General features: G+C 35.0%; 1 protein-coding gene across 3 annotated transcripts in view; it reads left to right on the plus strand.

The window, feature by feature from the left end:
- LOC137406246 (integrator complex subunit 4-like) overlaps positions 1 to 24,800 on the plus strand; it is a 47,808-nt gene extending 23,008 nt beyond the window's left edge. For 2 of the 3 annotated variants that reach the window (XM_068092783.1, XM_068092782.1), the window contains exons 14-19: positions 1,171 to 1,227; positions 7,834 to 8,015; positions 9,378 to 9,546; positions 16,289 to 16,414; positions 21,047 to 21,170; positions 24,472 to 24,800. In XM_068092783.1, the coding sequence (XP_067948884.1) occupies positions 1,171 to 1,227; positions 7,834 to 8,015; positions 9,378 to 9,546; positions 16,289 to 16,414; positions 21,047 to 21,170; positions 24,472 to 24,605 (792 nt within the window). In that variant the 3' untranslated portion in view covers positions 24,606 to 24,800. The remainder of the gene's footprint in view (positions 1 to 1,170; positions 1,228 to 7,833; positions 8,016 to 9,377; positions 9,547 to 16,288; positions 16,415 to 21,046; positions 21,171 to 24,471) is intronic. The other variant, XM_068092784.1, reaches the window with a different exon arrangement.
- Positions 24,801 to 25,318: the final 518 nt, after the last annotated feature.

Here is a 25,318-nt window from a genome sequence, read left to right on the forward strand (position 1 = left end):
GAGAAGATGGGATAGTAGCTGATATCTAGCGGAGGTATGGCAATGGCAGATAGCTTGGAGAGTTGTGACAGTGGCAGATAGCTGAGGAGATGTGATAGTAGCTGATATCTAGTTGAGGTATGACAATGGCAGATAGCTTGGAGTGTTGTGACAGTGACAAACACCTTGTAGAGGCAAGACAGAGGCAGATGGCTTGTTGAGGTGTGACAGTGGCAAGTAGCTTGTGGAGGTGCATGATAGTGGGAGATAGCTGGTAGAGTTGTGACAGTGACATATAGCTTGTGGAGGTGTGAGAGTGGCAAATACCTTGACGAAATGTGACTGTGACTGATATCTTGTTAGGTCAAACAGTGACCGATACCTTGTAGAGGTGGGACAGTGGCAGATGGCTTGTTGAGGTGTGGCAGTAGCAGATAGTTTGGAGCAGTGGTACATCGGCAAATAGCTTGGGAATGTGTGATGCTGGCAGATAGCTTGTGGAGGTGTGACAGTGACTCAGAATTGGTCTCTCATGTCATTGCTGACTCATGAATAGTCTTTCATGTAATTATTGACTCATGATTGGTTTCTCATGTAACTACTGGCTCATGACTGGTCTCTCATGTAACTACTGACTCACGATTAGTCTCTCACGTAACTACTGGCTCATGATTTGTCCCTGATGTCACCACTGACTCATGATTGGTCCCTCATGTCACTACTGAATCATGATTGGTTTTTTATAGCATTATTGGCTCATGATTGGTTTGTTGCAACTATAATTTGTTAAATGCAAGTAGCATGTCTTCCTAATGCCGGCAATTTCTTCTTGGCTCTGAAATCTCCAACGTTCAGTGGAAAATATATATAATCTAGATTAGCTGTTAGTTCTGTGAGAAAGTCATGGTTTTTAGTTAATGGGTTTACGTAGGCACTGCATCTACTTGATTTATGTATATTAATATATAATATTTCTATGTATTTTATAATTTTATGTATATCATAGGTCTATATTTCTATGTGCATATAAATTGATGCACTAAAATAATTGATAGAATTACTTACATTCAAGTTTATCGTTGGCCGTGTCAACTACATGTGGCACACATAGTCGATGGCTCTCTGTTTTATCTCCAATGCCTGTAGAATGGGAGATCTGTTAAGATAGTTAAATGTTTATGTTTATGATAGGTGGACGACAGCAGTAAGGCTGGATCTGATAGTCTCGTACTCAGCTTCAGTCAGCAGGTAACTCTTAATCATATCATCGCTCTTAACTAAAGTTCAAGGGGTGTAATTCTACAAATTGACCTCGACAGTAGATGTCAGTTGTCAACCTTATGACTGCAAAATAACTTTTGTGAAGGTTCCCTAGTCTTTGACAGAAACTTTTCTCTACCATTAAAAATACTATACTTACATAGGTTAATTGAAAAATGGTTGTACAAGTAGAAATTCCCAGTTTTAAATGCATATATTTACAATAGATGCAGTAATGTCAGTTAAACGACATGCTTCAGCGTGTTTATGGTTTCAATACTAGGGAATTTTTTGTTCTATACTCATTTTGGTAGCTTTTCAAAACAAAATTAGCTGATGAGATGCAAGCCATTCAGACGTAATTAGAATGATAACCAGACACTAGTTGCTGGTGGCTCATGTGATTATGCATTGATGCAATGATACTAGTAATTGTGGAATGAGTAATCGCTACAAAGCAATCCAATATTGCAAATATATATACAACTAGCTGTGCCTCCAGGCGTTGCCCTGGTGTTAAAAACCAGCTTATAAATAATGAGAAGTGATGAGAGCTGTCTATCACTTGTTATTAGCCTGGCACATTGCCAATGGAAAATAGTATTAAAAATCAACTTATAAACAATGAGTTGTCTGCCACTTGCTGTTAGCCTAGCACATTGCCAATGGAAAATTCCGGTAAGCTTGTTTATAAGCGCTAAACTTCTAATGGCGGTACGCCATGACGTTGTGTCATCGTTGTTTAGCTACCACTGTTCTAATAATAGCTATAGCTGGAAGGACACACATACATACACACATACTTTGAAAAATATATATATAGGTATATATATAATATATACATGAATATATACATGGTATACATGTCATAAGCTAGTAATACAAACAAAATTCATAGATATGAAAATAGTAAGAAAATCTTCGGCCACAATCAGAACTGCATTAAAAAGAACAATCTAATGAAAAAGTATCGATTGCGAGAGTCATTGAAAAGGTACCGGCAAATATATATATATATTTGCCGGTGCTTTTTCAAGATAGCATATATATGTATGTATGTTTATACATGTATATGTATATATATACTATCTGAATGCCCGGAGTTGCATGGGTAATAAACAAAGGTTTCTGCACAGAAAACTTATTTTTAATCAACATTTACAACATTTATCATTCTAAATTTCAAATAAAGGTGCTTTTTATTCTGTGTGTGTTCGGCCAATGCATAATTCAAATATTTGAAAGCTCGAGGAATAGCTAAAACAGATTCTTACTTCTTATGCTACACATTTATTCAAGATTTAAGACGGCTTATAAACAATGGCAGGTAATGTAGTTGTTTTTGGTTAAGTTTCTTTACCCAATGAATTTGAGTAACTTAAGCTAGTCTAAATCTTTACTATAATAAGATATGCGTCCATCTTTCCATCTGGGCTTTGCAAAAAGATTGCACCTCACATGAGTCGAACCTCTACATTTGGTAGATGCGTACATGTTAAGCCGAGTGCACTACTAAACTATGCAGCCAGCTCGCCACAGCTTGAAAATAAAATATTATATTAAATTTTACAAATAATATTATAAATAATAAAATTATTTATAATCGTTATGCGTCACGATCTCTAACGCAATCATGGTCGGCAACTGTGCTAGTACTAACCAAACAATTATCTGATAGTCTGGCAAGGTGTCTGCATGACGTAATGGTTAGCGTGCCCGTCTGCAAAATTGGTGTTTTGGAGGTTAATTCTAGTACGGTGTGGTTATGTGTGCATATTTTATTGCTATAACTGGACATGCATGTACAGCAGACCAACAAACGAGTTAAAACTTAGATTTATACATATAGATTTATTAGGTGAACGCTCAGCGTTGCTCAGGTAATAAAAAAGTCTTTGTACAAGATTTTTTTTTTTCAACATATAACAATAATTGCCATTCTCACTTTCAAACTTCATATCATGAAAAAAGTGTTTTGTGCAGTTTAAATAAATTAAAAGAAAAAATAAAGCAACTGTAGAGGTGTTCAAACTTTCTCAAACAACTCTAGCTTTTCAATTTCTTATCATGAGAAAAGTGTTTTGTTCAAATAAATTAAGAGACAAATAAAACAACTGTAAAGGTGTTTAAAGGTGAATGTGAAATAATTAGCAAGTAATGGTTACATAAAGTCTGCTTTGCTACGATTACAATGAAACATTATTTAGTATACAAATATATGGTTTTAATTCATTTCTGTGCTGGCATCTTTAGGCGGAAATATTGAATAGAGTAGTATAGAAATCCATAGTAATTATTTAATGCAAACAACCCCTGGTAAAAATCATCAACATTTGATATGCATACTGTACACACTAAAATTAGTCACAAAACAATATGTAACCTTAGTAACTATAGTTACCTACAGTAACTTTAGTTTATTTAGTGGTTATGATATGCAAGAAAATGTAACATTACAATGTAGTAAGTGCAGCACGTACCGTGGGAAATACTCACCTTCGAGACAGACGTAAAAAATAAATGTTGACTTTAACCTAAAAAAAATTAGCTTACTACACACATGCTTAAAGCAAACTTTTAATATTTACTGTACTAAACTAAACGTTAACTTTGTCATAGGCTAAAATTTAATAATTTATCTGTTTTAAAATTCAGGTTCACTATAACTTATAACTGAAGAAACTGAGATAGCTAGCGTCTCGGTTTAACGTATAGCTCTCTCAGGCATTGTGGGAAAGATTTCGGTGAATAGCATATAATTTTTAATTTTGTTGTAATCCGTACACCGACTGCTAAATTCTAATTTCGAGAGAACTTTTGTTAATATAGTAGGCGGAAAAAGGCGAAAAAAACTTATTTTCGTCGTAGCCTCACCAAAAAACAATTGCGTCAAAAAAAAACCATCGTGTTCCATAGAGTAAGCCAAAAAATCTTATAACAAAGGCATCGTGACCCAAGAGCACACTATATCAATTAACAATAAAAAGTGCACATTTAGAGCGTACAATCATGAAAAAGATATACAATATTTAATAAGAGCGACGGATGTGATAAGAACGGCTTACCTTCCTGGTTATTCGTTAATAGACTTGCGATTTAAATGTCGCGAGTTCTCATCCAGGACAAAGTTGATTTTCCATTGCTCAAACTACCAAACCTAGCTGGACAGATGAATGATGATGACAGACAAACTTTGAGAACTATGTATATAGATTATTATATATAGCTTTTTGAAGTTATCACCCAATAAGAGCAGGCCTGTCGGTTTGAAACAAATTTGTAGTGACTAACTAGCATAATTGCTCTTTATATTCTAATTATGCTATGTTATATGTATATAATATATATATATTGTGAATTACAGTTTCACTTTTAAATTATTCCACAGACTCTGTAAATTGTATACAAAGGTTTGCGTGCAGGCTGCGACGCTCATATATCTGAAGTGTTGTCATATAAGCAACGATAACTCATAAACATTCTCCGAGAAAAAGTAAAACATTTCAAAGTTGAACCGGACAGTATCTAAGGATCAAGCTAATTAGACAGACCTGTCACTTATAATCATAGGTAGATGTCACTTATAATGAATCATCTAGTCATTCTGCATCCTACACTCTCTCTCTCTCTCTCTCATGATCTTGTCTGATTGGCTATCTTTCACTTTGTCAATTGTCTTGGGGCTATTCTCAATGTTTCCAGTAACTTGGCTAGTGTCCGATCTATTACTGTCTACATTCATGGAATTTGGACAAGTCATTCTGTTTCCAGATATTTGTTTGCTGTCTGCATGTAAAAAACTTGCCATATGAAGCACCAAGTTGTCTGATACTGATTGTAGTCGGCTGCAGAAACATTTCACTGCTTTCTTAACAGGAATAGAATAAAATAAGTACATAGAGACTAATTCCTTAGTTAGTCGTCAACATATCTGGCTTAAACTCAATTCCATCATACAGTAGACGCTCCTACGATGTAAATAATCCATTCTGAGATTGTTTACAATATAAGGATTGTGTGTTTGATGAAGACGAACAGTAAAATACATGTAAATTGCTGAATCCATTCCAAAATCGCCCAAAAACTCACCCATTTGGCTCTTGACTTAGAGAAAAACGAAACATAGTTTTTCAATTTAATGCCTACAATAACCGAGGTATTGTTTGTTTATATCAACATCTTTTTTTTCCGTGGTTTGTCACTTTCCCTCGTTTATAGTCCATGGCTGGTAATTTTACAATAATTTAACTGGAGCGCACACCTTCAATGTTGATTTACATAAGTTTTTTCCATTTTTAAACACCAAAGTCTGTTCTGCAAAGAAAAAATAATAAAAAATATATTATATGTCTAAAATAAAGTGAAACCGTAATATATTTTGGCTATATAAAAGAGGTATCTGTCCATTCATCTATACGCTGCCAGGCTTTGAGTTTAGAATAAAAGTTAGCTTTTGGCGAGACTACAACTCGTGACAACTCATGACACGTGCACCAATCGATCACCTTTAAGTATTTCTGAATAATTGCGCTATTACTTATTATCTGTACTTTACACGGTGAATACACGTATCATGCATTTCCATATGCTGGAGGTACATGACAATATAACACGACAAGCTAGACTGCCGGGGTACTAGTATATATAGGCCTATAGTAAAGATAACCCTATACGTCATTTTCTCTCCCAAATATGGCAAGAGAGAAAGCGATATTTTGAAGGCTAACCGAGATTCTTGTTATTCACAACAAATTTGAGAATTTGCACCGACTTGACACTTTTTGTTATGTGGAATTTTGTACATAGTACAAAACAAAAATTACATAAGCTCTTCAAGTTATGTGGAATTTACATTATAGGTTTACACTATAGAAGTGTCTACTGTACTTTGCATAAATCCAAAAAGCTTACATCACAATGTTTTTCAATGGAAAAGTTTTATGGCAAAAATACATTGAAAACTGCATATTTGGTAAATGATATACAGTCCAACCTCAGCTTTTGGTCAAATCAGTACAAACAAAAATTCCTGATTTTGCTTCCTAACAATCATTTGGAGCTTAAACCCTCCTGGGACTTTGCTTGGGATGACAAACACAAACTTGTAACTCAAACATGCTGTAAGCTGTATATCAAGAGAGCTGGTACCATATTATGTACAGTACACCCATACGATTTTAATTTGTGCCAGTGTTGCCATCGTCAGGGGGAAATATCTTATAGAGAGGTATAGAAACTCATAATAATTATCTAATGCAAACACACCTGGTAAAAATCATCAAAGTTGTATATACGTACTGTACAAATTAAAACTAGTAACAAATAATATGTAACCATAGTAACTATTGGTACCTACAGTAACTTTAGTGTATTTAGTGATTATGATCTGCAATAAAATGTAACATTACAATGTACTATGTGCAGTACGTACCGTAGGGAGTTCTTACCTTCGAAGCAGGCGTATAAAATAAGCGTTGAATCTAACTTAAATGAATTTAGCTTACTAAACACGTACTTGAAGGCAAGTTTTACTACTTTTAACCATTTCACTCTACTTCAACTTTTTATCGGCTGCAATTTTATCACTTATCTGTTCTTGGTTTTGTTTTCACAATAACTAATATAGAATAATGTCGAATTGAGAGAGATTGAGCGTATTATCTCTTTCTTGCGGTGTGGGAAGGATTTTGCCGACTAGCATTTCTTATTCAGACAGACGTAATCAGCATACCGACTACTAAATTTCAATTTTAAGATGTAATTTTTGATATCGTATGGCGAAAGATATTTTGTATGGAGAGTGCAAAAAATCATCATGTTCTAAATTGTAGGGCAAATAAGTCATATAACAGAGTTAGTGTCACCCAAGGGTGCACTATACACTCAACTTTTATAAATGTTCTACTTTACAGAAGGCTAGGCTCAGATATGTATTACCATACCCTCATCTCTTTTTTCAATTTTTGTGTAAAATTAAAATGAGTTGAAATAGTTTGTGTTTTCTTTTTATAATAATAATATAGTGGTGCAAAAATAAAATAATACAGTAAAATACTACTCGAAACAAACAATACAGTTTAGTATTTTATAAACTGAGATGAACAAGTCTGCATGCAACAGTTGAATAAAGGGCATAAAAGAAAGAGAGAGAGAGGGAGGGAGGGAGGGAGGGAGGGAGGGAGGGAGAGAAGGAGAGAGGGAGAGAGGGAGAGAGGGAGAGAGGGAGAGAGGGAGAGAGGGAGAGAGGGAGAGAGGGAGAGAGGGAGAGAGGGAGAGAGGGAGAGAGGGAGGGAGGGAGGGAGAGAGAGAGAGAAGGAGGGAGGGAGGGAGGGAGAGAAGGAGAGAGAAAGCATTAGCTGACAACTGAGTGGCCTTATTGGTTGTTTTGACTTACCTTGATGGTGCTGGAGCTTTGAATTTATGTTTTGCATTCTAAGTAAAAGTGCTTAGAATTCTTTGTTAGAGGTTGATTTGCTCAAGATCTGAGACATTCATAAATGAGGTTGTGCTCTACGCGTTACGGTGTTTAACATGGTGTAGGAGGACCTTTAGTATTAGTCACCTTCTCAAACACCTCATCAACCATTATTGTAGGTAGTAGGACTGTGTGAGAGACTCTTGAACCTCTACTCTAACGTCTCCGACTCACAAACAAACAGGGTGAGACAATTTCAACTGCTAGCGTTAACCCTTCGCCTCTCCACCAAGATGAACACCAACTCTGCTCAGGCCGATGAGTTTAAACTTTACCTTGAACAGTTGACTAAAATCAAAAGGTTGGCTAATGCTTTACACTCCTTGTGTGTGAAGTAGAAATGCTGTAGATGTAACAATCATCTTATGTTACATGAAACGCTTTAATCTTTTACTTATTAAACTTACCTTTAATTTAGCCATCATCTTAATTTTTAATTATCTGTTTTCGGCTTGATGCTTTTTGCCTCACCCTTACTATTAGTTTTTTAATCGACATTATTGAAATTTTTTTCAAACTAATTTGACTAGAAAGACTCATTGATGCTGCTCTTGAAAGAGGCCTCTGGCATACTTGACCATTTAATGGTCATCGAGAATTGGCTCGATTGCTCTTATCTCAAAGATAACTCGTATCTCAAGGGAGCAACTTGCTCGAAATTTTGCTCGTATCTCGCTTTTTTTATATGTTGTGGCACTCGTATACCAGTATGACTGTACACTCATTCTATGTTGCACAAATGGTATTACATTGAGTGAATGTATGCGGTTAAGCGCATGATATATTCATTTCTTTTTTATTTCTAGACTCAACGAATGCTAACAGTTCAGTTTAGACAAATGGTGCTATTCAATTATTAGGTTACTTATTGAAAAAAAGGCTTGAATACGCTCTATTCAATTTCTAAGTAATAAAGATTATTCGAATTATCATACCCTGTGATAAAAGTTAAAATAAAAGTAGATGTTATTTAAAAGGTTAGTTAACCAATCAAAACAAAAATTGAGTATTTTGATCTGAATATCTTGTGCCTTAAATTCAAACCAGTTGAGCATTCATTACATTCACAATCTTTTTCACTGAACCTGTCAGAACTGGATTTATTTTTTCAAATATATATTATTGTGTTTTTTGTATTCTGTGAAGGCCAGTTATACTGTGTAGAAATGCGTTAAGATATATCAATATGGCCTTGAAACCTCTGCAACAGTAACATGCATGTTATTTTTTAGGGTCCTGAACTAGCTGTGCAAACAGCTCTTTGGCTCTTTGAAATGTTGAGTTGTCTACATTTAATTAGTAACATATATTTTTAGCAAACAAAAGTTTAATCGTAACTTTAAAAGATTTATTTTTATAATAAATTAATATTCATTACTATGTGGGGCAAATAGTGAGGGTACATATTTGCGGTCGTAGTGGTTTTAGGCCTCTGATAGTAACTGAGCTATTCCTTGAGCTTTGTATCAATGTGAGGATTTTATACTTTTGAAGTTTAGATTGTACAACATATTGACACTGGACCTCTGGCAGCTACATAAAGAACTAAATATTGTTTCAATCATTTTGTTTTACCGTGCTTATGTGCACCACCCTTACCGCTGCTCACCCGTACAAGCTTGCAGAAAGTACAAGTTTATAATCACCACATCTACTTATTCAGGCAGCTAAGCGATTGCAGTGACCTGCTGCCATCCGTGTCAACACTTTTCAACTTGCAAGAGATGCTGGAGGGTGGTAATTGGACTATGTTGCAGTCAGCTATTGTCAACCTTGACCTACAGACGCTGCCTTTTCCTAGCAATATTCCTGATTCTGTCAATTGCATCCAGGTATAACCAAAGCGCTACCTAATGCAAGATACCAGTTAGATCAGTTAGATTTCATCAAAAAATTTGATGATTTTTCTAAGTTTGAAATTTTTGCTATGATGCAGCTGGATATAACTACCGTGCGATATAGTTTATAACGGTGAAAGCTCGCGAACTAGACCCACGGATGATCTAGCGAGTGCACCCGTTTACGCTAACTCTAGACGCTTTTGTATTATCTATTAGGTCCCACATGTGTAATGTTCTGTATATTTACTATAACAATAGCCTACACTACATTTGACGGATTGCTCTTTTTGTATAGTTAGTCATAGATTATATACAAGTATTGTTACTCAAGTCATGGGCTCATTCAGTTCAGTTTATATGTTGCAAGTACCCTGGTAGTCTAGGGTGCTATGATAGGTCATCAGGTCTAATTAGCAGTAATTACTATATGCGCAATTTTTCTAATGCTGCTGCAATTCAGACAATTGGTACAGGTATTTGAGTGTTAGTCTATCAAACTGGATGTATGAATTCCATATGATGCAATCTTTGTTTCCTCAACTTCCAGTATTGGCTTTGTACAGACAGATGGATGCACACAGTTTTCCCACGACCAAACACGAGCGAAGCGATTGGTTGGGAGATTTATGATAAATGCACATGGGCACACAACTCCCAAAAATTATTCATTAACGGCCGTCGCAAACCCTTGTACCGAAATCTCATCAACAAATTTAACCATTTTTGTGTAGAGTCGTTTAAATATTATTACGATACAAAACACATATAAACCTTTTTAAATATGTTACCAAGTCTTTGAAGGGATACTGCAAGACCTAAAACTAACCCATCTGATCGGATTATACATAAATAGATTGATTAATTCGGCCTCAAATCGAATTAGAAAATTTACAAGCCTATTGTAATTAAAATTAAGACCGGCATATGAAACGCTGATAAAGCCATGCGACAGAGAGTAGAAATATTAAGTCGCCAGCATTTTACGAGAAAAACGTGAACATTTCACCAGTCTATAGCATTGTTTAATTGCCGAAGGTTTGTGTAATTAACGTAGACTGTTTGAGGCGTAGACCGATTTACAGGTACGAAAATGTGGTACACAGTTTATCAGCCTACGTTTTTTGTCCAATTACCGAAGGTTTTTTAAATTATCTAGAACATTAACCAGATTTCTTTACATTTTATCTAAAAGCTAGGGCCGAACTAAAATGCCCCTTTGTGACAATAAGATTTCTTTATTTCACTCCAGTTTGCAGAAAACCTTCAGACCCGTGAATGCTAATGATTGCTTTTTGTTACATATCTCTGTATGTTCGAACAGTTTATCAGCCTACGTTTTTTGTCCAATTACCGAAGGTTTTTAAAATTATTTAGAACATTAGCCATATTTCTTTACATCTTATCTACAAGCTAGGGCAGAACTACAATGCCCCTTTATGACAAGAATATGTCTTTATTTCACTCCAGTTTGCAGAAAACTTCCAGACGCGTGATTGCTAATGCTTGCTTTCTGTTACATATCGCTGTCAAAACCATTCTACATTCAACACAACCAACTTTCAAACTGTATATTACACGGCAGCTTGCCGTTTTACTTTTAATATTGCATTTCAGAGATATAATAAACCTATTTCTTTATTGCTGTTGTTAGTTAAATTACGTACAGCAGGTTAGGTCTACAGCTTGAATTAATATTTATTTTATTGTTGTAAAACATAAGTTTGAGATAGTAGTAGATTAGGTCTGATTTTATACAACCTTTTGTTTTGCATAATTGACCTTTTGAATTTCATTTCAAAAAAAATTGACAACTACCATGAACATACAACCTCCCAGAACACCACGTCGTCGCATTGGCCATCCACGTGTCTCCCAATTATTACGGAGGAGAAGAAATAAAAGGTCCTCACAGCAACCATCAACATCAAATGCTAATGTTCAACAACACGCTACTCAAAATAATAACAACAACTCATCTGATTCAAAGAATTCTTTAGTAAATGTTGTAGGCGAAGCCTACAACATTTAAGTAAAGCATTCTACTTTTGTAGAATTCTGACCTTTTGTAACTACTTTTTCAACAACCAGCAGTACCATTTCTTTTTTCCATTATCACTTTGGTTGTGGGCTGTATGACAGGGGAATTTCTACTTATTATAATAAATTGTGGGAACAATCGTTTTATTGGTTGAATAATCTGTATTTTTGACAGCCTGATGTCAGACTGTGTTATACAGTGCACCCTCGAGATACGATGTTAATTCGTTCCACGGCTAGCATCGTATGGCGAAAAAATTGTATTGCCGGGTATAGAAACCATTGTAATTATACAATGGAAAAATGCAAGGTAAAAATCGTCCAAATTTTTATAAAAATGCGATACATATTGAAAATTAGTAACAAAATAGTATGTTAATTTATGTTTTAGTATGTATTTTGAATTAATTTACTGAATTTCAACTTATTATCACGAAATTTTATCCTTCATAAGTTTCTATCTTTACTTTCATTATAAAATTTAGCGTGTCTGGTTGAAACCTTTTTCAACCAGAGTTCAATACGAAAGGCCGAGCGATGCAGTTATCGAAAGCGGCCTCGCACACACCTGACCATTTAATGGCTACCGAAAAGAAAAATGAAATTTTATTTATTATTATACAGGACGTACATACCTTCGGAGTAACGTGACTTGAGCTGGTACATGTTGCGAATAAAGCAGAGAGGAGGTAAAACGTATCAATGTTAATTATGTTGCTGTACACTTGAAGGTTAATTTAATACGTAATGAAATGGAATTTTTAGCAGGCGAAAGAAAGTTGTCTAGTCCTGTCCAATTTTTCTTCTGATTTAAAAGAAAAAATGCTGGTGCAATGCAGAAAACTGCTAGCTAGCTAACGCTTGTAGAAGGATCCAAAGAAGGTGTTACTGTAGTTTTTCTTGTATGAAACGTGCACAAGAATCAATGTAACCATACGTACAAAGTTTGTACGTATTTATACACTAGAGGACAAGGCTCTAACAAGTTTCAGAAAGTAATGTGAATGCATCAACTATCTTGAGTAGCTAGTTCTATGAGTTACATACATACGATGAATTGTATTCACATAGGAGATAACAAGCCCATCTGCAAAAACATGGTTAAACAAGAAAATAAAACAAAATCAAAAGGAAACAAATAAAATGGATAAAATATGAAAACGTGCCACACAATAGATAAATAATATATATTATACATGTATTGTTTTAATGTACCATTCCACATCAGTAAATTAAACACTTGAAACATTTCTGACAATGTGGGGGTTTTCTTTATCTTCTATCTCCTCGACCTTATTAATTGGTTGCTCCTTTTGAATGCCGATCGTGTGCATGGCCTTCTAACTCCTTCAAATCTTCAGTCGGAAGCTCTTTCTTGTGCTTGCTTTAATGGAGTTCTTTTTTAATAATAATTGCAAATGCTGATTGGTTGCAATCATATTCCTTGGCAATGTTTAGAATACGGATGCCTTCTTATTTACGACATCCAACTTCGTTGACATAAAAATCATTTTGCCTTCGTTTTGTATCAGTCTCAGATTCCATAGCTAACGAATTAAGTGTAGATACTTGCAGTTATATACGTATGCTGACTAAAAGTTTATAGTAAAAGATATTACAGTGCACCCTCGAGATACGATGTTAATTCGTTCCAGAGTTGGCATCGTATGGTGAAAAATTCGTATATCGGGGTATAAAGACCATTGTAATTATACAATGCAAACACCTTCTGGTAAAAATCGTCAATTTTGTTTATAAAAATGTGTACATATTGACAATTAGCAACAAAATAGTATGTTAACTTCATTAATTATAGTTACCTACAGTAACTGTATTGTATTTAGTGTATTTTAATGGTTATGATCTGCAATAAAACGCAAAATTATAATGTGTGTACCAAATGTAGTACGTACGGTAAGGAGTTCTTGCCTTCAAAAGGTACACATAACATAAACTTTGAATTCACTTCAAGTAAGTTTAGCTTGCTAAGCCTACACTTAAAACTAAGTTTTAGTATGTATTTTGAACTATTTTTCTGAATTTCAACTTTTTATTACGAAATTTTATCCTTCAGCAGTTCCTATCTTCACTTTCACTATAAGCTTTAGCCTATCTGGTTGAAATCTTTTTCGACCTAAATCAATAAGGCCGAGCGATGCAGTTATAGAAAGCGGCTTCCCACACACTTGACCATTTAATGGCTACCGAAAAGAAAAATAAAATTATATTTTCTATACTGGACGTACATACCTTTGGAGTAACGTAGCTGGTACATGTAGCGGGTAAAGCAGAGAGAAGGCAAAAACGTATCAATGTTAATTATGGTGCTGTACACTTGAAAATAAATTTATAACATAATGAATTGGAATTTTTTAGCACACTAAAAGAAGTTGTCCATTCCTGTCCAATTTTTCTACGAAAAAATTGATGGTGCAATGCAGAAAATTGCTAGCTAGCGCTTGTAAAAGGATCCAGAGAATGTGGTACAGTAGTTTGTCTTGTATGAAATGTGCACAAGAATCAATGTAACCATACATACAAAGTTTGTACGTATTTATACCCTATGGGGGACAGTGCTTTAGCAAGTTTCAGAAAGTAATGTGGATGCGTCAACTATCTTGAGTAGTTAGTTATATGAGTTACATACATACGATGAATTGTATTCACGTAGAAGAAAACAAGCCCATATGCAAAGACATGGTTAAACAAGAAAATATAACATAAAATCAAAAGGAAACAAATAAAATGAATAAAATATGAAAAACATGCCACACAAGAGATAAATATTATACATGCATTGTTTTAATGTACCAGTCCACATCAGTAAATTAAACACTTGAAACATTTCTGCGAATGTGGGATTTTCTGTATCTTCTAAATCCTCGCCTTTACAAAATGGTTGCTCCTTTTGAATGCTGATCGCGTGCATGACCTAGCTCATTCAAATCTTCAGTCGGAAGCTCTTTCTTGTGCTTGCTTTAATGGAGTTCTTGTTTTAATAATAATTGCAAATGCTGATTGGTTGCGATCATATTCCTTGACAATGTTAATAATACGGGTCCCTTCTTCTTATTTACGACATCCAACTTTGTTGACATAGAAATCATTTTTCCTTCGTTTTGTAACGTTTGTATCGGTCTCAGATTCCATAGATAACGAATTAAATGTAGATAGTTGTAGTTATATATGTATGCTGACTTGAATGTTTATGGTAAAAGCTATAATAACGCTACAAATGAATATTTGTTCTCGCTTGTGTATTTTACACGAAATTTTCCACACGGACATGAGAGAAGTCGATCATCGTGTCTCTTCTAAACGTTCTAAGAATGTTTTCGGCTAACTATATTTCGGTGTCTTTTTTATTTCGACGTGTGTTATGAGCACACCGACGGCCAAATTTTAACTCGGGCGAAACTTTTTTCAAATTCGTATGGTGAAATAAAATTCGTATAGCGAGGTGAAGATATCACAATATTTGACTTCGTAAGGTGAAAAAATCGTATATCAGGGTAATCGTATCTCGAGGGTGCACTGTACAACGCTACAAATGAATATTTCCTCTGCCTTGAGTATTTTACACGAAATTTTCCACGCGGACATGAGAGAAATTGATCATCATGTCTCTTCTAAACGTTCGGAAAATGTTTTCGGCATACTATGTTTCGGTGTCTTTTTTTATTTCGACGTGCGTTATGAGCACACCGACCACCAAATTTTAACTCGGGCGAAACTTTTCTCACAATCGTATAGTGAAATAAAATTCGTATAGCGAGGTGAAGATCTCACAATGTTTGACTTCGTAAGGTGAAAAAATCGTATATCAGGGTAATCGTATCTCGAGGGTACACTGTATAATCCTGAAATTGAAAATCAGCAAAATATTATCTAAAAGCCTGTATAAATGTACAAACTCAATTTTTATTAAAATTTTATAGCTTTTAAGCATTTCAAGCTTAATTATTTAGCATTTTAGCATTAAAATGCGTTTTGCAAGAGCAAAAAATATTTATTGATAACTTAAAGTTACGATATTTTCATCTTGTTCACCTGCAGTATAGGTTCATATTTTCAATTTAAGATCTCTAAATATATTGCAAGTTAAAAACAGCTCAACTTTATCACATTGATCTCTATATAAATGCTCTGAAGTTGGTATGTTTGGAGTGGCCATACATGTGTTCATCTCTTACCAAGACAGATTGTATATAAGTACCCCAGGTATTTAGGGACTTTTGGAAAGTGTGGGAATCGGCAAATCTATCTATTTTAGTAAAGCTACCAGCCTCTTGAGCTGATCTGTTTTAGTTAAACCTTAGACAGTTGCAATGCAAACATAAATTGAACTAGTGTTGAACTTTGCTGACATTCAATCTAATATAAGTGTGATATACTACTGCTCTTATTGACCGACAGCCACATGCATTAGAGTGCATTCTTAGCAATGCGTGTCTGAAGAGCTTGGTGGAATGATAATACACCCATAATTCTATTGCATAATATTGCAGTTATAGTGCATTGCCTAGAGCATTAAGTATTATAGTTCATTGATTCAATAGTCATCTACTAAACTATAATAGGAAGACGTTGCGTCTGCCATGCCTTGCTTTACTACTGCTTCGGTCTCATAGACTTACAAACAACCTGCTTGTTGGGCAACATGCCAGCTCCGTATTCCAAACAACATCTCTTGTAGTGTGAACTAGAGCAGCCCACGGCTCCATCAGATAATCCTCGTAAATTCACTGCAGGGCTTGCCATCAATCTTCCCGTTCGAGCTGTGATACGGAATCTGCCAAAGAATGCTGTGCTTTATGTAAAGGTGAGACAGATGTATATAAACTGTAAAGGTATAAACACACTAGGTGATATTTAGAGCGATATCGCGCTGTGTGGCGCTAATCTGCTCTAGAATTCACTCAGCGTGCTCATGCAGAGCGATAACGTTAGACTTTCTCTACACAACTTTATTGCTAGCGAGATGCATTTCGATTGGTTGGCTTTTACCAGAATGCAATTTTATGGCGGGTAATTATTTCTTATCGCTGTTCACCAACGTACAGCAGCGACAATTTGCTATTTTGTTACAATTGAAACATCTTCAGAACAAACACTGGATTGTTCATAAATTTAATAATAGCACTCCCAGTTCTGTGCACCATAACAAAAAATTACAAAAATCCGATTTGAAAACCATCATTTGGAGTCAATCGTTGCGCAGGTTGACCATCTTGAGAACGGTAAATATTTTTAAAAACCACTACCAAATAAAATATGTATAAAAATAGTAAAAAATATTACAGTTAAAAATACAATAATCGTTTTTTTTTATGTCTTCTTGTAGTGTAGGCAGTGTACAATCCGTGAAAGTGAGATAGGTTTAATAACAAATGCGTAAGTTGTTTACGTTGTCGCCTAGACGGCGCCATATTGACTACCCTAGATTTATTAACAACTCCGAAGAAACTAATGATACGAAATTATATTGGCAGTTTGTGGGCGTGCCAATTATATCGCTTGCTAGTGAATCGCTCAAGTGTGTTTATGCACACGCCAGCGATATCTCCGCCTTCCTCATAACACTTGCGATAAAATCGCCTAGTGTGTTTATACCTTTAGATGCTTTCAGCCTAGAAAAATGTCAGAACTATTTTCAAGAACTAAATAGAATTGTAGTAAAACTTTAAAAATATGCGAATTGTGATAATTCAGACTAGTCAGCGATTCAGAAGTGATGAACAAGATGAGCTTACTTTATTGAAAACTAAGACATAATCATTTATTCTCTAGTTGCTAAAGATGTACCGGGTCATAAATTAGTGTCAATTATAAAGCACCCTGAATTTTATCACTAATACACACATCGTTTCCATGACGCGCGTGACTAATATCATGTTGATTTGGAGTTGTGTTACCGTGTGAATTAAGTGTTTCTATGGACATTCATATGATGCGGATTGACTCCGGCGCTTTATTGAAAAAGGTTAATACACATCATTCGCAAGTGCTGTTTCCATTATTCACAAGCATCATGAACAGATAATAGTTTTGCGAATCGCAAAACACGCTTATCTTGCGGATTTATGCCAGTTCCATGATGCAGTTAACTTGCGGATAGACTCAAATTTGGGCATCATGAAAACACAGCGATAGAAGTTCACTTGTTAACCCTTATTTATCCGTAGTATGAAACGGGTGTTATAAACACTGGGTGTCTGCATCAGTTCATACCAACTAATTGTTATGTAAATGATATGTAATAGTTTGTCCATAGCTTACTTTGCAAACGGATAGATTCTGTGATTGTAATTTTTTTGTTCAAGGCATGTGCTTGATTATCCCCAAGTAGGAAAATAGGCACGAAGCAAAAATCATACCTCATATGGGGAGTGTAAGCTTACACCGGGTGCCAAGGCTATAGGTACACTAGCTACCCTAGGACACTTATATTTCGCTAGTATTTAGTTTCATGAGTAGCATACAGAGTAAAATTTCACTGCAACTTAATTTCGCAGCTCTGATGAGTGCGAAAATATAGTGATGTGAAAATAAATGCAGTGGAACAAAGATAATTAGATTCCTCAGGTTCAGTTCACACTTCACCGATAAGGAAAAAATTTCAATTTGGGACTAGTTTGTAATTGTGAACCGCAGGTAGAATGGTGTGGGCAAGGTCGATAATGCAATTTGATCGCTTGCTGCCATTTGTTTCTTGGACTATCAATGAACAAAGCTATTTAATTCCGCGTTTTCGCTCATTCATTATAGTAGTTTATTTTCGCGAGAGGATGACTCCGCGAAAACGTGAAAGTTAGATGAGGCAAATACATAAGTGTCCTAGGGTAATAGATGTACTGGTTTTGTTGAACACTAGATCAGCTGACTGATATTTCTGTTACAATTATTGATTATGGTTGATCAGACACTTGGTAAATGATCAGTCGAAATTTCTATTGGTTGCCTTAATTTTATAGGCCTGCATTTCATTATGCTAATCAGTCCAAAACGACTGCAACATCTAAAAAGTTGTTTTATTTCATCATCTTAAACGAACATCTTCGATATTAAAGGCATCCATCAGTAAGAATGTTTAAGTATTAATATTTGTACTGATATTAATACGGTGATCTTTGTCATATATGACAGAGGCCACCATATTTCATTATATCACCGGATGTTTGTTATTAGAAGTTTGTATCGCAACGCTGTGTATCATGTTTAGTTACAAGTTTAGATGTAAAAATTACTATATCGACAGGAAAACACAACTTAGCTAAAAGTTAACTGTAACAGAGCATCATGTCAATATTTGAAGTGCCAAATAAACAAATTATACTGTATTTATAAAAACTATTTAATACAGAGTAGCTTTAGTGTATGCATTACTTAAAATCTTTATCAAGTGATGGAATTTTATCTATAGCCAATTCCTATCAATACGTTGGAGTTAGAAAGCGAATGCTACATGCAGGAAGCTGCTCGAGCTTAGCTCGATAATGTTATAAAAGCTTTTATTTCTATTTTCCTGTTATTAGGCAACTTTGTTGTGTTTAAGAAAATTTTTAACAACATTGAACTCTAGTTAGAACTTTCTAGAATATTATCTGTAACAAACAATGGCTGCAATTCGAACTATCATACCTGAGATTTACTCAGTTGTAAAATTCCCCAAATTTCTTGTAACTAGCTAAGTTTAAAAATACAACTTTCTTATCCATATGAAGAAGAATTATGAACATAAATTCATTTCAGTAGCAGCTACTTCAAATTCTTAATTGTTAAAATTATTTTTCTTTATTTTTCAACCCAATTTATAAGTGCATTTATATAAAACACTATATTGTTGACCATCCAATGAGATTAAACTGTGGTTCCAAGTCTTGTTCATGTATTAAAAAAGGAGAAAAACGCATGTTAAGGATATTGCTAGTGTTATCAGTTGGAGTGATTGCATACTTTACAAATAAATTGGCTTGAAATTTATTAGCAACTTATAGGCTAACACATACATAGCTTCATTTCAATGTCAAGAGTTTTTCAAAATATCGTTTCTCACTATTATTTTAAGTGTCTGTTAGAAGCAGCAGGATTTGTAGCATTTCAAGTAATTTGCAGAAAACTGCGAGAATAATTCCTCACCTTATTTTCATGTTATTCATATTTAATCTTTCTATAAATTTTTTTATAAAAATTAAAAAATTGAATTATCTGTCTACACTTCTATGATATCTTTTATTTTATTTATTTTTGACTAATTTTAATCGTTTTATACTCCTAAATTTTACTTTTCAAAGCTATCATGTTTTTATCGAGTATGTGATATGTTGTCAACTCAAGGAAGAGAAGCATTCAGTGACATCCCTACCCAACGCTTACCTATTTTCAGATAGCGTGACGCGATAAATCTTGTAATAAGCTTTTTAAAATAGAATTTTCAAGGATGTTACTGATTAAAATCAATATTTGATTATGACTGCAAGAATCAGTACCTGAGATTGAAGACAATCTGTTTGGCTGTCATGTGTTATCAATGCATATGATCATATGATGCCGTAAATAAATGAGAGGTATTGTCCACAGCTGCTGTTTCCGCAAGTCAGTCATACTTTGTGTATTTGTTTACTACTATTCTAGGCAGCATTGTAACTAGAGGCTCATTTCTCAATACTGATCGCAAAATATTTGCTCTGCACTTTTTACTCAAGTCATTTTTGCTTAGTTATAAAAATTTACCTTGCCCTCTAAATTAAAATTTTGAAATGCATTTATAACCCGGTGCATGTGCACTTTGTTCTTTGTTCATGTTCTGGCATTTACGCTGCGTGCTTATGCGTTGTCTTCACAGCTCCTTATGTTTTTGGGAACTCTTTCAATTTGTGCAAATAACTGACATTGATAAGACTGGATTTCCAATGATCCTTTTCTCATTTTGCAAATCGAAAAGAATCATGTAGCCTGAAACAAGGAACTGGTTCAGACATTGTTAAAAGCATTCAAATTCATCGTAAGCGCTAATTCTGAATGTCCTTCATTTCTTAAGATTTGAACTTTAGTTGGTAAGTCTGTGTTGAAGAAGTTGTAAAGTTAAGTTTAAGGTTTTCAAAGTAAATTACTATTTGAAACAATTTTAGGCTTAACTTTTTATTTATAAATCATATTTTAAGTTTCTGGTCTGATAAAGCCCCAATGTTGATATCAAATTGCTTGTTGTCTGCTCTTGTGACTTAATAAATATTGTATCACATCGAGTAGCATCTAGGAGCTTCTGTTTTATTGTTTCAACTGTTGAAATGGTGTCATATCTGCAAGTTGAGGTGAACAAATGCTAGTTTATCATAAATGAGCCATACATTTCCTGCAACAACTCAAGCATTTTCTTTCTCTGTCTTCATTATCTTAGCTTGTTATATATGTAATACTATCTTACAACCGTTTTCCTAACCATTTTATTTAGGTCCGACTTCCAGACCAAAGTGAGTTTGTCTCCCCTGTCAAATCATCTGATATCATTCAAGGAGATGCTGAAAATGAGCTCATTTTAACCACATCGGCCATCTTCTCTCATGGTCATTGGACAGGTATTAGCATTAGTATCCAAGTAGATTATAGCATCACCATCACTTGATTTACTATCTAGCATGCTCACTTCCCAGGTTGACTTTTAAGTTGTCATTTCTACGTAGTCTCCGGTATTTTGCACAAATAGAGTCCCCAATGTTTTAGTTTTCCTGAAGGGATGGCCGCAGACATAATCAAAATGTGCAGTATATTTAGCCAATGTATGGCTGTCACTTACAGAAGAGAGAGTTGACTGAGACTCAAGAGACTCAATCTCAAGAGACTGTCACTTACATGAGAGACATTTGACTAACTCAAGAGACTGTCACTTACATGAGAGACAGTTGACTAACTCAAGAAACTGTCACTTACATAATAGACAGTTGACTAACTCAAGAGACTGTCACTTACATAATAGACAGTTGACTAACTCAAGAGACTATCATTTGAATAAGTAACAGTTAACTAACTTGAGAGTCTAGCAGTTACATAAAAGACAGTTGACTAACCCATGAAACTGCTAAAATTGCAGTTTCATGAGACAGTCTCTTAACTCAAGAGACTGTCACTTACATGAGAGACATTTGACTAACTCAAGAGACTGTCACTTACATAATAGACAGTTGACTAACTTAAGAGGCTGTCACTTACATAATAGACAGTTGACTAACTCAAGAGACTATCACTTAGATAAGAGACACTTGACTAACTCAAGAGACTGTCACTTACATGAGAGACAGTTGGCTAACTCAAGAGACTATCACTTACATAAGAGACAGTTGACTAACTCAAGAGACTGTCACTTACATGAGAGACAGTTGGCTAACTCAAGAGACTATCACTTACATAAGAGACAGTTGACTAACTCAAGAGACTGTCACTTACATGAGAGACAGTTGGCTAACTCAAGAGACTGTCACTTACATAAGAGACAGTTGACTAACTCAAGAGACTGTCACTTACATAATAGACAGTTGACTAACTCAAGAGACTATCATTTGAATAAGAAACAGTTGACTAACTTGAGAGTCTAGCAGTTACATAAAAGACAGTTGACTAACCCATGAAACTGCTAATATTGCAGTTTCATAGGTTAGTCAACCCATGAATAACAACCCATGAATAATAAAATAAGCCCATGAATTATAACCCATGAATAAGAAACTGCAATAAGGTCATCAACGAAGGATCTGATTTTATTTGTTTTTTCAGCCTCTGGCTTTGGTTTGTATATTAGCAAAAGGTAATAGGGTTTTGTAAGTAGATAAGTACACATACATATTGTTTTATACATGGAAGCAGATTTCAAGAGTAAATAGGTAGCGTGTATAAGGCATTGACATGGTCTTATGCTACCCACAGGAGATGGGAGGTGTTTTTTACCATTTGGTTTGTTTATCCAGTATTATAAACTGTAGCAGATACCTTCATATGCACAGCTATCATAATGTTTTCATGTCACAGTTAAACCAATTAAGCCAACAGCAAGATGGAAACAGCAAACAAATGAATAGTAGTTATTTTAATACAAGCAGCAGGATGTTCATAATCATGTCCTAGTGAGATAATGGCCTTGACTTTACGCTGACACATAGCCGCATAATTTTTAGCCTTAGGTCATTGATTAAGACTGATTTTATTTAGTTTTCTCAGCCTTCTGCTTGGGCGGGTATATTAGCAATAGGTAATAAAGTTTTGTAAGTAGATAAGTAAACACATACATTGTTTTGTATATGAAGGCAGATTTCAAGAGTAAATAGGTAACATGTATAAGGTAGTGACATGGGTCTTATGCTACCTACAGTAGATGGGAGGTGTTTTTTCCCATTTGGTTTGCTCATCCAGTATTATACACTGTCACAGATGCCTTCATATGCACAGCTATCATAATGTTTTCATGACACAGTTAAACCAATTAAGCCAACAGCAAGATGAACACGGTAAACAATGGGAAGTCAAGCGAGTTTCGTTGCTCACAAATCTTTATTGAATGTTTCAGGCTTACGAAGGATGGAAATAGCACTTGCGAGTGACCTGCAAGATAATGTCGCACCAGCTATTACATTTTAAACATTTTTCATGCTTTGTTCGTTCTTATTTTGATTTGAGTAGTTCCGAATGTGATGCTATGAACTCTGGCATATAAATCCTTTTCTATTTTAACAAAGTGTTTGTGTTAATCTACAACATGTGAATGTCTATTAAAACACTTATCAGACAGTAACTTACCGTGGGCACAACTCCAAATCCACACTATTTGTGTCATGGAAACATAATGCATCACTCGGCACATCAAATCATTAGCCTTCCATGGCCCTGACTAGCTGTTCAATAACATGCGATGTTATGCAATGATTAGCAAACTGGAAACATAAGCATCTGATGCTTCATGACAGCCCCCAGCGGTCATGAAGCATCAGATATATTCATATCAAAACACTCAAAAGGGCATTCATCAAACCAGCTGAAGCAATTAGTGAATTCTTGGGATCTTATTTACATTGTGATGTTATTATGATCAGTTGCTAGAAACAATCTGAGTATCAAGGTATCCCATCATGCAGCCATAAATAATAGTTGAAACTTGGTCAAGCCTTTCATGTGCCTAGTTTCGCAACATTGTAGTTGCGTATTCATCACTTATCGCAGAGAGGTTATGAAAATGTCTGGGAGGGAGGTGTTTGAGTCAATCACCCAGTTCTAAGCAAGTTAAATATGGTAGTTAGGACTGTTACTGTAAGCTGAAAAGATCACAAGTTGAAATATCTAAGAACTATTGATATTTGTAATAAACAGTAGGTAGGTTGAGGGTAGATGACCCTTAAGGCTGGTACACATTATATCTCAATATGTCAGCGTTATTCACACAATGCTTCAGGGATTGTTTGTGACAACATTGTTTGTACCATCATAAACCCATCTGTGTTTACATCAGTGAATAGTCCGTAACATGGTGTTCTCATTATACAGTGAGGGTTGCTGAAATGATGAAATACTAGTCCCGCAGTAACTGTTATGAAGGTAAACATAGGTCAAGCAATTCACAACAGCCAATCACCATCGCCGAAGTGGTCCGCATTGCATAGAAATATCAGGAAAGTTTGACCGCTGCAATGTTTGCTGACATATGCCTGTGGCCGTTGCGATCTCATCAGTTTATGGTGTACATAGTCGATGAATAACTGATAAGAGGACAACTCCGACATCCGGTGATACGGGGTGAACCAGCCTTTAACAAGACAATTTACTATGGCACAAGACAGTAGATTGTGCTCTCATATCTCTGCCCTTTTACCCTTTCACACATTTTATTGATTGTAGAGAGCAGCTGCGTGGAAGTCGTCGTACTCTCGCATACAAATAGCCTGTGTGATAAGATTGAGATCTGCCCTGCTAACAAAGTTTACTTATCTACACGCCTCGAGAAGAAAGCACATTCTGGGAACCTTCTTTGAGTCGACTGTATTCCTGTTGTGACTCAAGTCTTCAACTACTTTCATAGACTCAAACATGTAATGAGCTCTTGAAGCAATCCAAAGCATCTACTAGTTGTTATTTATATATGTAAAATATATTTTCTTTTGTTTTAAAGAATTACTTCGGTTTTGTATATAAAATTTGTAAAAGAGTACAGAGCGCTTGTACCAGAGATATGTGTATATTATAATGAAATAAATTTACATCAGTGCAATCAAGACAGATTCAGTGCTTGTATGCATAGCAACATCCCATTATGGTATATCAAAACTATGTCAAGTGTGCTCATACAAATCTATAGTTATATTAAACTGCAAAGATACCACAGTTTGAATGAGGTATGGGCTGTTATCAATGCAATACGATAATTCAATTACTTCACTGCCAGCAGCTTGAAGTAAAGTTTTTAGTGTTAATAAAATTAAACAATATAATATTATCTTTGCTACACGTATTTCATAGTGTAGTATCATTCAGCAGAAGCTATTAAATGCTGTTATAGACGTGTATTTTTTATCACAAGTTACAAATGAACTGTTTAGATTAGTACACTTGAACCAGCACACAGATTCAATTATTATTATCTCACAAAACAATAAAGTTGTGAAATAAGAATTTTGACATCTTTATAAAGTAATAATGTTTTTATAAGTGAATGTATAGTAAAACCAATTATGCCCAATTATAATTC

Source organism: Watersipora subatra, chromosome 10 (assembly GCF_963576615.1).
Source record: "Watersipora subatra chromosome 10, tzWatSuba1.1, whole genome shotgun sequence".
Lineage (NCBI taxonomy): Eukaryota > Metazoa > Bryozoa > Gymnolaemata > Cheilostomatida > Watersiporidae > Watersipora > Watersipora subatra.